General features: G+C 37.3%; 2 protein-coding genes across 2 annotated transcripts; both read right to left on the bottom strand.

Moving 5' to 3' along the window:
• Window positions 1-913: 913 nt before the first annotated feature.
• Window positions 914-10,293, bottom strand: LOC128245782 (cyclin N-terminal domain-containing protein 1-like). The gene is made up of 7 exons (XM_052964012.1): window positions 10,144-10,293; window positions 7,069-7,172; window positions 4,939-5,107; window positions 4,398-4,560; window positions 3,432-3,576; window positions 1,819-1,915; window positions 914-1,233 (listed from the first exon to the last, which is right to left on the bottom strand). The coding sequence occupies exons 1-7, from the start codon at window positions 10,291-10,293 to the stop codon at window positions 1,132-1,134; spliced, it is 930 nt and encodes a 309-aa protein (XP_052819972.1). The 3' UTR covers window positions 914-1,131.
• A 3,232-nt stretch (window positions 10,294-13,525) lies between these two features.
• Window positions 13,526-17,001, bottom strand: LOC128246415 (growth hormone secretagogue receptor type 1-like). The gene is made up of 3 exons (XM_052964604.1): window positions 16,644-17,001; window positions 15,541-15,828; window positions 13,526-14,824 (listed from the first exon to the last, which is right to left on the bottom strand). The coding sequence occupies exons 1-3, from the start codon at window positions 16,813-16,815 to the stop codon at window positions 14,226-14,228; spliced, it is 1,059 nt and encodes a 352-aa protein (XP_052820564.1). The 5' UTR covers window positions 16,816-17,001; the 3' UTR covers window positions 13,526-14,225.
• Window positions 17,002-17,068: the final 67 nt, after the last annotated feature.

Here is a 17,068-nt window from a genome sequence, read left to right as displayed (position 1 = left end):
GGTTTAGCAAAAAATTAAACACTTTTAAAACAACAACATCTCACAAGTGTGACCATAACATATAAGAAATATCACAGCATAAATAATCCATCACAGATATTTGGGGAAATTATATACAAGAAATACAAATTAGGAAAATTGCATATCTAAATCAGTTCTTGTACTGTATAATACATATAAAACATATATTAGGCCACAGTTAAAAAATAGATAGTGTGACCGTATCTGACCCATATCATTGAGGGGTGGGTAAATTGAAAGGTAGACCTGAAAGGTTTTAACTTTGTTATGCATTTATTTGTGTAATGAAAAAGAAAGTTATATGACCAGTGGAGAGGCTAAAAACTTGCTGATAGCGTGTAATCTTGAGTCAGTCAGGTAAAACCAAACAAACTATTTGTTATTAGTGGCCTAATTATAATATTGTATTTTTTTACATGAGAATGTTAATACACCCATACGTACAAAAAACTGCTAACATGTGGACATTTCTATAATGTTATTGGGACACCTCGGCCATTTACCATCAGAAACAAAGTTGAATTCATTCCCTTCCTCCAGTAGAAGTAGTTCGTTAAATTTTAAGTAAGAGTATTAATTTGTTGAAGTGTTTAAATGTGTATATTGTATTACACATGCAGTTTAAATTGATAGCCAGTGAAGTGCATTATAGCATAAATAATTAAGATTCCCAAGAGAAAAATCATTTTGTTGAATTGCTAAATTAAAATAACTTTGCAATCTTCTTGAAGTGCAGTTAAATGTAACAATTTCTGACATTGTAAACCGTCCATATACATCCGAGGTGGTTTTTGATGGAAAATGGCCAATGAGTTCCAAATGGTAATTGTTTCAGTTAAAGAAACCCAAGTTTCATTTACAGTCTATAATCTATTCAATACTCTTTAAACCTTAGGTGTTTGGATGAAGATGTTAAATGTGGTGTATAAGAAATTCTCTTTGGTATGTTTGTAGTCAAAGTCATTTGAACCACAAAAACCGTGAACTATCTAAACATTTAAGCCAATCTTTATGTTTTTAGGTTTCATGAACATGAAATTTGTTATATATTTCTTAGTTTCTTTAATAATCTTGATAATGGAAACAAGTTTGGTCAGTATTGAGTGCTGGTCAGTCCTCACTGTTCTCCATGACAAGTTGCAGGATGATGGAGGCAAAGTCTGCAATGTCCTCATCTGGGATACTGGTCAGCTCACTCACAAGTTGTAACACCTGAAAGCAGTCGTCAACATTACAAGTTCGATGAGGTCGAGAATGGTGTAGTGGTATAGGTGTCCACCTCTAATCATAGAGGTTGAGGAAAATTCAGCCTCACTTGGCGACATTCTTTTTTCAAAAAAGGACTCTTGTGTTTGTTTCTACCCCATAAACACCGACTCAAGCGTGGTTCTTTTATCCAGGAACTTTCATCACTTTCAAGCTAAAAGAAATCAGTATCATAAATCAAACCATATTTCTTGCTCTTAATACAGAAACAAACATCAAACAATGGGATTTTTTTGTTAAATAACATGCAAGCTATAGAGCTAACGCCAATATGTCTGTTGTTGGGTTGTTTTTTTCAGTTGAAAAAGGGGCACTACTCAACAATTACGATATTTAAGCTATAGTTATTGGCCTTACTGTATGTTCGCTACATGTAATTGGTTAAGGCAGCATGCATATAAAGTTTTATTGGTGTTTGAGAACCAAGCTTAAAGTAATTGCACGTCAACAACACTGACAACGACAATGAAGCTAAGGCTATGACAAAGATCAACCTTCTTTTTGATTATAGACAAGCTTATGAAAGATCACCCTATCGTGGTTGTCCCTGTCCACAATGTAGGCAGCTGCTGTAACTATAGCAACAGTCATGAGCATTTTGTCCGCCCGTACACACGCAAAACTCTCCCTGAAATAGGAAGGAAACATCACAATTTCAAAAGAACTCATATTTAACATATCATATAGATACGATGGTCAAGTACCTAAATCGGCCACTACCTAAATCCCGCACATCCAAGAGTGCTTTTCCAGTCTTAATTAATTATTAAACAATGCCATTAGACAGAGCATGTCAACAAATGAATAAACAAACTCAAACATTCTACAATTGCTTTTCAAAATATTTGAAACTTTGCTGAAATATTGTCAAACTTTTAGATAAATGTCACAATGTGAAATGATTTCATCAGGTGCATGCACAAAATTTGGGAATGCAGAAGGGGTAAAAAAAAATTTGATAAGTATTCTGTTTAGAACATTGTCAGCCTTTTATGGTAACTTTGTATATAATTCTTATTTTGCTTTTAAATACTTGTTTTAAGAGTGGCTGATATTTAGGTAAGAAATATGCTTTTATCTACCTGGCAATAGTTTTGTATAAATAATTTGATTTTTACATTCTTTTATTTATTTCTTGCCTGAAATATATGAAGTACCAAAGACTGTTCATGCCAATTTTCAAAGAATTGCTTGAAATTATTGAATGCAATTGAAATAAGATCTAAAAAAAGTACTTGACCAATTATAAGTATTCACAACTAGTCGACGGGAGTCCACCTACCAAGTTTTATTATATCCTAGCTTAAACTGTGCAACCATTGTGTGGCCAAACATGAAACTTTGCAAACTTGACTGTTCAGTTTGATCTTCTGCCATCAAATAATGTTGTCTTCACAACTGGTTAAAAAGAATCTACTTAACCAAGTTTCATTATGCCTTGTCAAAGCATTGACTGTCTGGTGAGGTTGTCTATTGCTATAGGTGTCCGCCTCTCTCACTCAAGTAGTCCAGAGTTTAAGCCTCACAATGGGAACTTTCTTATGGCTCTCAAACACAACATCACTACTGTTTTCTAAACAGTCTGAAGCATTATTTCGTGATTAGCTTACACATAGAGCTATCTTCAAATCAAACTAGACCTTTCACAGAGCTGAACAATACAATGAATGGAGATTAAAGTACAGAAAAACAATTTTCTGACTAACACTCTATGAAGTTTCCGGAGTGTAGGTGCAATGCTTTTGGAGCTACATGGACACAATGTTTTTTCCGACCAATTTTTACCAAGTCAAGGACCGTATCTCTAGTTTGTTAAGTAAAATGTCACCAAAATTGCAGATGCACAATTTCCCATGCTGACCAACATTTCCATGAAGTTGGATGAGTGTAGGTGCAATACCTATGAAGCTACATGCAACACAAGTTTATTTAAACCATGTAAAAGGCTCATAACTTTTGTTGGATGTAGTAAAATGTCACAAACATTGCAGGTGCACTATTTCATATGCCGACCAACATTCCCATGAAGTTTCATTTGTGAAAAATTCCTACATATAGTCACCTGATATATCTATAATTATAGTATATATAATCATAATTAGTATAAACTAAGCAATATGGCTCCATAAAATTATAACCCTCACCTGTCTTTACCAGTAATGGGAGAGCCGCCAGCAGCCACCTGATGTAGTTTACTGTAGACCCCTTCATACTGGAGGTACACCAGGTCCTGCAGACTTTGACAAAGGGTATAGAGTGGAGGCAGGGCTATCTTACTCTCTGCTAGACCTTCAAGACAACAGAACACCAAATTGATGTCAATGCCAGGGCTTGAATTTAATAACAAATTGTACTCGCAATGTTTTTGTGAGTGCAAAAAAATTCAACTCGCACAATCTTAAGTTTGCTTGCAAATTATTTTGTTCACCCCTTAAGCCATAAGCTGTCATGGATTTTAAATATCAATGCATAAAAACATTTTTTTTGCTTGTCATGGTGACAGACTGTGTAACAAATTTGATTTAGCGAAATACTTCCACTTTAAATTTGAACATGAAATACCAGTCTACAATGTAAGCTAAGCATACCATGTTTGTGCATTGTGTATATGTCATCATGTTATGTGTGTTTATGAGAAAAAGAAAGAGGGAATTGAAAGTAGCTATTTTTACGAGATTATGTACTCTGAAAATTTTGCAAGAACATTTTAACTAAACTCGCATTTTTTTCAATTTTCACATACATTTTTCAAATGTGCGAGTTCTTTATTCGAGCCCCCAATGATCAAATGCTTTTCTCCTGGTCAAGGGTGTATAATTTAGGAATTAATTGAGACAAACAGTGATGGGGTTTCCTAGTCATATGTGCATTGATTTAGTTACAAATGTTTATTTTTGATGTTTATTATGATTATTTTTTAGTTTTTTTCCACAAGGTAAGAGTATTTTCTAATGTTGGCGCCAACACCAAGTCTTTGACTATGCTTCGGCTTGATGTTTTTATAAAAAAAAAAAAAAAAAAACAGACAAACTTACAATTTTACTGTACGCCAGTTAAACAATATTGCTTAGACTAGAATTACATCATCTGCAACAATAAAAGATATGTACCTATGGCCTCCAAAACCGCCTCCATGTACACAAGAGGAGAGGGCAGAGCCACCTTAAAATTGAGGGTCTTCAGCACGCGCAGTTCAGACTGCAGGATGGACTCAGTGTTGTACCTATGGCCGGCCTCCTGGAGGTAACGACGAGCCTTGGCTGGGCTCAGGATCTATAAATGGCAGGGGCTGCTTAGGAAGTTTAATTGTGAAATGGATTTTTGAAATTAATTTAATAGGTATCGCATTTGAGACTATTTTGGTTTGAGTCCTTGGAAGAAAGGTTGTGGCGATTTTGATTTTTAAAGCGGTTATTATTCTAAATGTCTGTGACTAAAAGACCCAGGTTAAAATAATGTTGTAATAACAATAACGTCATATAAATGTTATGGTTCCCTATGTTTTCCATCTTTAAGAAATCATATACAGCCACAAAGCAACAATCGATTCAAGACTTAAGCAATCGATTATCGCCGACTTTAATTGGATATGATTGATTTTCAACAATACTCAATCGTCATTAATAATTATTCCTACGCCCCACAACATACCCTGTAATGTGATGTCATCTTGCTGGCAATCTGCACACAGGAGACGATACGCAGAACAACCTGGTTGGTAACACGCTTCTTGATATCGGTCCACTCACGACTGCGAGTCTTTGCCTGGCAGTTCTTGATCACATGGTCATGGAGGTCTCGTACATGCTGTAGCATAAACCTAGGGAGGAACAGCGGGAACTTTAAACGAAGCAGAGCAGTGATCTATGCAACATTACAACAAAATCACAATCTTCAAATTATTCTCAGCACAAGTAGAAGTTTCCAGGACTTGTCTAAAATTTTAAAGTTCCGATTTCAACTAATTCAATCTTTTAAAGCACTCTCCATTCAATTTAAACTCTATTCAAGGATTACCCAAAGTTCAAGCTCTTTTCAACCGTTTATATCATATAAAATATACACAAATCCTGCAACAATTATATTTTAGAATAGCAGTAGTCAAAAAAAAACACAAGCCTGCAAGCCCTGCACCAGAAAAATGCCCTTAATTCTGGTGTGGTATTTAATACAACTCTTGTACTCAAGAATTGTATTCTTAACCTCAGTGATTCCATTAAGCCAATTAAGTCCAATCAAACCCCTGAAATTCTACTTTTAAATTTGAACTTAAAACCAAGGTGGTTCCCAAGCTTGCTAGAGTTCTGGATTGAGTATTCTTGCATGTATACCGGACGTGTGTTTCCGGTCATGTGACCAGTGCTGGAAAAAACCATCTTACACCCCCCATGTAAGATGAGTCACGCGCAACAACGCGCCACTTCTTATTTCTTTTATTGCATGGTTTATAAAAAGAATAGAATGCCATTTCAATAAAGCACAGTCAAATATATATGTATGCAAGACTTTAAACTGAAATTGAAAATAAATAATCGTAAAATACGCGCTTTTTAGTTATTTAAAATTACTGCGTTTTATGACGTCAGTACACAACGTCGCACGCGCTTTTTGGTGAAATGTACAAAAGTGCGTTTTCTACATCAATTTTTCCACAAATTCATAATTTGAGGTATGCAAGAAAAAATATCAATCATGTTTTTCCGGTCCGGATCGAAAAATCCGACCCTCAGGCACGCTGCTTGACCGGTAACTTGGCGAGCCTCGTTATCGGCTTACGCGCGTGCCCTCGGGTCGGATTTTTCTATCCATACCGGAAACACATGATAGATACTTATAATCATGTTGATCTTTTATTCTATGCACAAGGTCTTAGGTCACAAGGTTTGGGTTACCTCAACCTTCCTATAAAAATAATATACACTGATCCTAGGTTTCAGTGTGTTTTAATATGGAGTTTAAAAGCCTTAAAAGTTTTATACTGAAGATTACTTTAACTCCATTCCCCCAATCATGAGAATAATGTTCTTACATAAAGTCTAATAAAAAAAGGCCTACCGACTCGACCTGTTCTTCAAAAGTATGTAACCAAACCAAATCATTTTATTTTTGGCCCTAGTGTAAAAATTTGTGTTCATCCATTAGTCTTAAGTCTATATACTTTAGACTGGAATTTGTTGTCTGGTTAGCGCAGTGGTTAGTACACTCCCTTCTCAACTAGGCGACCTGGGTTCAATTCCCAGCCTGGGGGCATGTGAGTTTGGTTTGTGGTCACCAAGCCGGGTACTCCAGTTTCCACCACAACACAAGACCACAATCTCGCGTAAAGTCATGCCCACAAGAGTGATAAATATAAAGTTGTAATAATGCACCAGTCAATTGTAACCACGGCCCCCCAGGTCTGGGGAATAGCGGGGACTTTCGGTCCAGCCAAGCCCGGGCAAAGTCCCCGCCCTGCGGAGACAAACTGCTAGTGAAACCCCCGCCAAATGCCCCCGCACCCAAGGGACTCTAGGTAAGGCCCATTCCCCGCTATATTTGGCTGGAAGACAAAACCACCGCATTCACCCGGCACTGCGGGGCCACGTGGAAGGTAAAAACACAGCCCATTTCCCCGGCTATCCCTGGTATACCCCCGGACCTTGGGGGCCGTGGTTACAATTGACTGGTGCATAACTTGTTTCACAATTGTTGTAAAATAAATAAATTTAAACTTAATTAGACTGGAATATGGACTGGGCAGGTAAACAGGACCCCATTCACATCTTGTATATAAAAACTAACCTGTCAAAGAGCTCTATGCTAAGATATTTGACCTCTGGTGACATCTTCAGCTTCTCACATGTCAGGAATAGAAACTGGACGCTGTCCATCAGAATACATGATCCCTGAACGTGGAAATTATTTCTTGACAAAAAATAAATTACGACAGTTTTTAATAGTAGCTGAACCAATAGCCCGAGTTATTTTAAATATTGGTACACACGATTAAAATTTCATTCACGAGAAAAATGAGTGACATAATTGTTTTGTACCTTGTTGTTAAGGACAACCTTCAATTACTAGTGTGCAAGATAGAGTTCTAATTTGATTCATTCAGAAGATTGGATGTATTTGCTGAGCACATGACTTCAATGTTCAATGCATGCAAAAACTTATCCAGAATTTCTAAGTAAAATAATAAAGGGCCATAATTTGCATAATATGCAAAATGCAGTTATCTAACACGGTTATTTAAGTAGGTTGAATGATTGAGTACCAAATCTCAATGCAATACATCAAGTAGTTGCTGAGATATTAACCTTTGTGTGCTTACATGCAAAAACGAATTTCTTAGTCAAATAATAAAGGCCCATAATTTGCATTATATTCATATTAGTGTTATCTTACTTTATTAAGTAAGTAGGTTGGATAGTTTGGAACATTTGTGTATAGTTTCAATGCAATATGATGAGATAATGACTAAATAATGCTTACACAAACAAAACCTTAACCAAGGTGTGACCCCAACGCTACGATGAAAAGTATAGCTCTAATCTTACTCTTCAAAACATCAAGCTTAAAATGAAGCTGAAATACATAATTATTTCGCAGTTAAGACAAAAAAAGGGTGCAACTTTAAAAAAATTTGAACTTTCAGACTATTCATGGCGATGGATAAGTGGTCAGACTCTGAATACTAGTACTAGGTTATATACCAACATGTTTTTTGTTTTGTATGTTTAAGTTTATCAAGATCTGCCTGTGCCTATTGGCTGCATTATGGCTTGACCCCGTCCGTGACGCCATCATGACTTAAATTATGTTTCAATGCCATAAGTGACATGAGATAGAAGTGACAGCAACTCACAGTCAAATCCAGACATTGGAAGACTTAAAGAAACAGAGTGAGATACAAGAGATCAGGTTGCAATACCCTAGCTCTTTGCGAAGAGACCTCTTGGTTTTTCAACGTGCTCGGTGTAAAGCACCGATACACAGGATACAACTTCTCTGGGTTGAACCAGTACTGAGTACACTATTTTCCAAGTACTACCCTTTAAATGCCGAGCGCTAGGCAACGGAGCTACTGATACCATATTCAAACTTCTTTCGGTTTGTCGCGGCTGGGGTTTGAACCCCCGACCTTCCGCACCCAAAGCGAACACTCTTCCACTGAGCCATCAGGGCTTTCTATCCTAACTTGGAGCTTCATCCAGGATTTGTACTGGTTATCACCACCAAGCAATGGTAAATGGTTCTATATGATTGTTTTTATAATCAAAAACCGATGTCCCCCCCCACCCTCCCTGTGGTTGTCTATGTTCCACGATATTTGACATTAGGAAATGGAAAAAAATATGTATGGAAATGTATAAAACGCTTGAAACAGAAACAGCGTTACATACACAACAGTACCTACTGTTGCAGTGTTTCCTATTTTATTTAGTTTTATCGACTACTTAACACTACATTTTCTGTATGCTGCTGTATCATTAAAATGGTGATGGATCCTCAACTAGGGACACCTTGCCTAGACACTGTCCATTATGTTTGTAAATGTTATGTCATGGAAACTGTAATAGATTGATCCAGATTTAACAACTGTAGAATATTTTATATATATTTGATCAATCAAAGTTCTCTTTCTCCTTGTTGGAATAGATAACTTGTTGATTTTCAGACAGTGTAGCCTCTAAATGTGCATTTGAAGAATTGGCAATGTTCACTTTAAAATCTCCCACTATAAAAACTATTGATGTGGTAAATTTTGAGAATGTCATGTATGTGTAGGCAGAAAATACTGACAGGAATCTCTGATGGTTTGTACACATTGAACAGAGACAATGGTTGTGATGTGATGGCAATATACCAATACCCTCTATGTCAGCTGGCAATGTGTCAATCAAATTGTATTGGTAGACAATTAAGTATGGCAAATTATTATATTATAGTCATGTGACCTTTGACCTCTAAGTGTGACCTTGAACTTGAACCAAGCTAGCTGTAACATGTGCTCTGCACATTGTTTCAATATGGACTTATATATGGTGAATATTTGTCGTGAGTAATTTCAAAATCCTCCAAGGGGTTCAAGAGATATGGAGCGGACATGAATTGTAGTCATATGACCTTTGACCTCTAAGATTGACCTTGACCTTGAACTAAGCTGGCTTTTACATGTGCTCTGCAATTTGTCTTAATATGGTCAACATTTGTGGCGAGTTATTTCAAAATTCTTGAAGGGTTCAAGAATTATGGAGCGGACACGATTTGTGATGGACAGACAGAATGGCAGACAACTTGAGCAAAAACAGTATGTTGCCCCATTTATTGGTGGATACATAATGTCAAGTAAATGCAGATTTTGAAACTGTACACACAATACAAAGCTCTAGAGCTTCTTAATAAATGTTACTTGTTCATCATTACAACGTTTAATACCTTTAAACTTTGGGGTTTCAAAATGACTCGATAGCCAGGTAAAAAACAAGCAATTGGTGTTGACCCACCCGCCTTTATTTAGCTGCCGCTTAGAAATCTGGTGGGGGAGGTCCCCCAAATCCTTGCCTACTTCCAGCAATTATCCTGAACATTACTTACAAACAAATGGAACAACTTTAAACTGTTAATACACTCGCTTCTCACATAGGCGGTCCGGGTTCAATTCCTGGCCTGAGCACAAGTATGTGAGTTTGGTTTATGGTCACCAAGCTGGACAAGTGGGTTTTCTCCGGGTACTCCAGTTTCCCCAACAACACAAGACCACACTCTCATGCAATATTTTGCAAATGAGAGTGAAGTTCATATAAGTTGCAAAAACTTGTTTCATATTCGTTGTAAAAGTAAATAAGTAAACTAACTGTAAACATGAAATACCTGGCATGGTTTAGCGGACTGTACATGTTCAGCGTTCTTTTTCAGCAGCATGTTGATCCAGTCATACAGCATTTCTGGCGTGACACCATGTTGTGTACAGTTGAAGATTGGCTCAGAAACCTTGGTACTTATGGCCTGGGCTTCAGACATTTCTACACAGCATATAGAGTTAGAAAGATATATTTTGGAGAGCTGCAAGGAATTAGGAATACTTCTTTTTTTGTATAACAATAATGTTGCAGTATAAACACAAACACATCTATCAGTAACAGATTGAGGGGGAGGCGGTGGTGGGTGGGTGTTCTGGGGGTGGGGTGGATAGTCTAAGTGAACTTTTATGTCAATAACAGATAAAAAAAGTTGATTAAACAAACAAGAAAGCAGCATAGGTAAAAAAAAAGCCAAAATGGTTTTTGGAAATATCCCCAAATCACTTTTATCACATTCAAACCAGACAGTTTTCGTTTTGGGGGTGGGCATAGAAGTAGAGCCCCAAAGTGCCCCACTATAACAAAAAATACTGGAACTGCTCCTGGCAATGCCAATGGATCGATTTAGACCCTAATTTCCAGCAGTAATAGGCGTATTGCGTTTAACTCATAATTATTAAATCAATGATAGTAAGAAAAGGTGTGAAATCACTCCCCCAATCCCACTTGTGTACAAAGTAGCGTTTAATGAAGATGGGGGTCTGTTTACAGAGTACTGCAAATATTTAAATTTACATGAAATGTGTAGCGCCATTTCAGTCATCCTTAGAAGTGAAATTGAACTCCCCTTTTCATACACAGTACTCAGGAGCTTTATAAGGAGTAGTTATGCATGTGATTTAGCTAGAAAATTAAGAAGTATTCAAATTTCTATATGCAAAGGGGAAGGGTGGTGGGTTTTCAGTTTGTTATGCACCAGTCACCATGCATCCCCCCCACCCCCGCCGCCCCTACCCCTAGGTCCGGGGAACAGCAGGGACTTTGACTTTCGGTCCAGCCAATTCCGATAAAATCCCCACCCTGCGGAAACAAACTGCTGGCAAAATCCCCGCCAAATACCCCTGCACCCCAGGGTCATCCTAGGTAAGGCCCATTCTGCGCTATTTTCGGCGCGAAAACAAAACCACCGCATTCATTCGGCACTGCTGGGCCAACTGGAATGTAAAAACACATCCCATTTCCCCCTGCTATCCCCCCGGAACTGGGGGGGGGGGTACAATTGACTAGTGCATTACACCTTCAATAGTTAAAACCAAATACCATTGAAAACTACGTGTAACGTGAGGAAGGGACATAGGGAGGGAGGGGGTTTCAGCTTAGGATTGCTTATTTAGAAGGCAGCAAATTAAATTTAAAAATAATCTGAGTAAAATCTGTTTCACAACAACACCAGGCACACGAGACTTGGGTGCTAAAATTGGCCTTTGAGGCTTTTCTTCTTTGACACTGATATGTGAATTTGATATTCTGAAAAGAAAGACAGATTTGTTGAACAGAATAACATGTGCATCTTTCAGCGATTTTTCAGCATCTTACAAGCGCCTTTAAATATTCTCACCGTTTGCAACAGATGCTCTGCACACTGAGTTTGACAGCTTGGCGGGAAATGGGAAGCAACTCGTTTGCAGACGATATTCTAATAGTGTAACAGCCGGCTCCCTTTGGCTTTCCGTCCAACGGCCATCAAATGCGGTATGTACATATCAGTACTTATGTATTTGTTATCGTTGATAGTCTGGATTACTTCCCCTATCACTATGTTTCGGTACGCGGAATATTAGCACGCAGGGAAACAAACTACTGTCGTTGTTTGAGTGAAATAGGAACAATGGGTAATGCATTAATCTTACCTACTGTACTTTTCTCATTGTGTCTTTATAAAGTATTCTGTATGAGTTACAGGTGAAATGCAAAGATTGTGCTTCGGAACATGGGGTGAAAAGAAACCGAGATTTGTACAATTTATTTAATAAAGTTAACATGTAATTGTGTTTTATAAGCATTTATGGTGTTTCCAGTTTCAGTTCGCTTATATATGCTTCTTGGCACAAAATAAGTTACTTGTCTGATCTTTATGTAGTTTCAAATAGTGAGGGGGGGGGGGGGGCATTTATTTTATTATATTAACGTATACTTAATTATTTAAAATAACATATTTTTAAAAAAGGGTCCTATTTACTTGCTTTCCGTGAAATAAGTCCATGTCAACACCATACAGTTTTGGACCTATTATTTATATGTTATGGACAAAATGGCCCTTTATCCACTGCAGATCGATCGACAGACACTTTCCCGGCTTTTTAAGTAAGATATTTAAACACACGTTATAATTCGCGTGGAATTTGTCAACATTCAAGTGTTTGTAAAAATTTAATGTATTTTACATGTTAAGGGGACAGTATGCGCTTGAACAGAGTTATTTTTATCGAAACTTCGCCATCAGACAGAAGGCTAATCAGAAACAATAAAAGGCCTACTGCAACCAGTGGTTTTTATCACAGTCATAAATATAAACAAAATACCTGACCAAATCAGGGAGTGGGGCTTTAAAGTGGTACAATATAGGTTGATAAAAATAATAGTTTTAATTAAAAGTATATAATTATGCTTAACTCGTTTGACTATAAATTTCAAAACAAAAAAGTACATTATTTGTGTACAGATAAAATCACATTTGCCTTTATAAATGGGGTTTACCAATACATGGCTACGTGGCCACAAATCTGTACACAAAACATGCACCCGACGCGTTGATCCCTTAACCGACCAACTTTACTTTTTACTTCAATAAAGGAAAAAAAACAAGTAATAAAATACCTAACATGCACCATTTCGGACTAGAGAATATAAAAAAAAAATATTGGGGGAGTACCCCCCCCACACACACACACACACCTGCCAATATTTGAAACCAAGTAAATTTTGGGTCTTAGGGAGGGGCGCAAGTCAAAAGGTTAATACGACCCTAAGTTACGCCCCCTCTTACGTCAAATCCTGGTCTGGCCCTGTATGTTGTGCCCTTATAATGCGTACAAAGACCAAAATTAATTGTTATGTTATATGTATCCTTTGTTTAAACATTAATGAATTTCCCCGCCTTTTACAGCGAAATAATTGATCACCAATCATTACATCTGCAAAAATAATGTGACGCCTATAATCCCCAAATTAAGTATAGATTTGCCTTGTTAGTAATTAGTATTTGTTCTACAGCAATCCTATTACAAAGAATATTAAGATGAAATATTGTGGCTGGTCATGGAAGGTTTTGTCGAGGTTCCCGGTATTTTTGTCATTATTCTGTTAGTTCCAACATAAATACCGCTTTTCAGGAAACGGCTTGAAACCGAACGCGTGGTTATGGACATTGTTAACATGATAAATAGGCGCAGTATGTTTTACTTGGCGTTTATTGGAAAATAAATAATAAATAAGTAGTTTGTGCGTAGCAATTTTAAAATGTGATATCTTAATATGAAAATAAAACAACTTTGTCAGGTAGAACAAAATTAAACATAACCACACTCATATTTTCTACTTTAATTATGCACCAGTCATTTGTAACAACGCCCCCCCCCCCCCCCCCTAGGTTCGGGGAATAGCGGGGACTTTGACTTTCGGTCCAGCCAAGCCCGGGCAAAGTCTTCGCCCTGCGGGGGGGCCGTGGTTACAATTGACTGGTGCATTAACAACTTGTGTAGACTTTCGAAACATTCTTTGAAAACAATTTTGCTCTATATAAGGTAAATATTCATGTACACTATAATTATAAACTGACATTTTTCAAACAACTTAATTATGTTTAACATTTCGCATCCAAACATGGCATGCACAAGATTTTGCTGGAATGGACTGTCTTTGTTTTGTTGCATAACTAAATGTACCACATTCGGCCATTTAAAAGTGACGTCGTCATAATGACGTCATCGAGTAGTAACTCCTCTACGTCCTGGCTGTGAAATGCGCACGAGGTCTTTCGGGAAGTAGAATGGAATAAATGTACAGTTTCAACAGAAAAACTTGTCTCCAGTGCATATTAAGTAAGTTTAAAAACATCTTGAAGCTTAGAAAGTGGCATTGAACGTTGTGACCTCATCGAGTTGTAGACGTTCTACTTCCGGACTTGAACATGCCCACGAAATCCTTCCGGAAGCCCGAGCCAATCATGCAGTATAACAGGAAGTTGACGCCATTGTTTAAGAACATCAGGATGTGGAACACGATCCGGTAACCGGCTATGTGTTCTGAATTCAAAATGTCGTCTGCGCCGTCTGATATCAAAATAAGATTATATATGGCCAACGGGGCGTTGCAGACACAATACGTTACGCTTAACACAATTATCCGTCGGGTCACCGTTTTCAGCATTTTCTGACTGCGCCCGCCTCGCGGAGCTGTCGTCTGTCCACCGCGTGCTTGGAGCGTGTTTCTGCGTGCGTTGGCCAAGCAGACGACTTTTGCCATAATTGAAATATTGCAGAACAGCATGATTCCGAATGGAATAATGAAGAATAAACACAAATCCAGGACTAACCAAACTACGAAACTATTTTTGATCAGCGACGATGAGTGAATCGTACACTCCTGAACTGAAAAGCCACCGCCGTTTGAATGCATGTAGATGGCCGTTTCTATTCCACTTCCGGTGCAGATAGGTGCATACACTAGCGACAGTATTATAACAGCCACAACTGAAACAAAAAAAGTATGTTATATTAAAGCAAGTAAAATAATAATTAACCTGACATGATAGAAAGGTACATTCGAACAATTTATGGCGGCCATCTTGGGTGCCATCTTGGATATTTACCTTACGCAAGAGCCACCAAGTGGCCAAACTCACTTTTCAAAATCTACAGACTATAAACCTCAATTTGACATAAAATTATTTTATAGCAGAGGGGTGCAATTTTCCTTATTGTTCACATTTTTCAGTCTTGGAACCTAGACTATGATGATATATTTTCTTCTCATAAAACCCATTAATATCATACAAAAATAGTATCGGGTCACTAGGCCGCAATATCACGAAAATACGAAGTCAATCTCAACTCATTTTACATCATAAAAGCATAGTATAATTCAAAAGTCTAGTTTGAGATTGAGGTTTTTTTTTACTTGACTTGTATGTTTGTATAGTTCACGGACATTGCATCCAAACTTGCCATATTTGATACTTTAAGATACAAATATAGTCAAAACTCGCTATATCGAAGTCGTTGGGACCTTGGGAAATATTTCGAGATAACGAACTTTCGATATAACCGAAAAATAAAAAGTGAAAAGCTAAATCGAAAGAAGTTCGACATAACCAGGACATCGAGATAACAGAGTTCGACAAAGCGAGTTTCGACTGTATTGAAAAACATGTAGTTGGCACGATTATTAATTAAAAGTTTTCACTCACAAACAAATAACAATGCAGTTTTGGGCTGACAAACGACGTTTATTCGGTGCGGTATCCAGACACTCATTGCGCGTTCAACCGTGACCGCCACGAGTATCCAAGCTGACGTCACAGGCGTCAAATACGTCAAGTAGGAGTAGAACTTGCAGAGAAACCATGACTTCGCCCTCAGATCCACGTGCAATACGTAAAATACCCAGAATTCCGCAGCCGGAAGTAGGAGAACCAGTATGTCTGCCAGCGCGAGCGCCGAGAGATATCGTGCCGTTGAAGTTTTACGGCGTCTCCCTGAAATAATTGAATCAGATTTTAAATATTGTAATAAAATGGGACATGAGAATAGCATACTATATATTTTGAGAACATCTGAATATAAGGACAATTCTCACCCGTGCTGGCTTGTTAATTTATGAGACCATGTATGTTTAGTTGATGATTAACGTTGTACAAGTCTAAATAAAATGTCTGTTCTATTCTATTCTGTTCTGTTCTGTTCTGTTCTGTTCTGTCCTATTCTATTCTATTCTATTCTATTCTATTCTATTCTATTCTATTCTATTCTATTCTATTCTATTCTATTCTGTTTTGTTCTGTTTTATTCTGATCTATTCTATTCTGTTCTGTTCTGTTCTGTTCTGTTCTGTTCTGTTCTGTTTCCTTTCATAATACCCTCTTAAAGGGGCTATACACCAGATGGTCCCATAATCGGCAAATACAGTATTTCCACAAGACAAGCCTAGAATTGTCAATACGAGCTAGTATGAGGCTGATAATAAAACATTCAACATGACTAAAAGGATATAATTGGAAAAATACGCAAAAGCTGTGAAAGATGCATGTGTCATTCATCAGTAAGTAAGAGTCAATGCGTTGTACACAACGATATCAATATTATGTAAGTTTTATGACAACTTCCTTTTTTTCTAGCAGTTATATCATCTGGTGTCTAGCCCCTTTAATATATGTTAAAAGAATGAGAATAAATGTCTTGAATTAAATATGCATGCATACGATCTACATACAAACAAATGTATATAAACCTATATAAACTCGTTTCAATTTAACATCATGAAATTTAATTTAGACACAATCCACAAACTTACCTTTGATCCAAACAAGAAGTGAAAATAGATTTCCAATCACTCCAAGAACTATAATGGGTGACAAACACACTGCTGCCGTCACTGTTTGCCATGACGCTACGTTGCGTCTTGTACCGTATTGAAATATCGATGACGTCACGTTTACGTCCTGTAAAGAGCCATTTACGTCCATTTCTCTTGATATTTGATTAATAAATTCCAGTTTGATATACAAGTATGTATCACATATAATTCCTTATATTTGTATGTCTGCACTTCTTTACTTTGAACTAAGACCTTTAAACAACTTCTACACTTTTTTGGACTTAAATATTGTAACATAACGTGGGCAAAATTGTAAAAAATGTTAAGTGATCCCTTTGTGGCAATGCGTCCAATTGAGAATTGTTCTTTCGTTAAAGGTACTTTCTCGAGCCATACACTGT

The sequence above is a fragment of the Mya arenaria genome, chromosome 9, assembly GCF_026914265.1.
Source record: "Mya arenaria isolate MELC-2E11 chromosome 9, ASM2691426v1".
NCBI classification, from domain to species: domain Eukaryota; kingdom Metazoa; phylum Mollusca; class Bivalvia; order Myida; family Myidae; genus Mya; species Mya arenaria.
The sequence above is the reverse complement of the archived record's forward strand: the minus strand, read 5'-3'. Positions and strand labels throughout refer to the sequence as shown.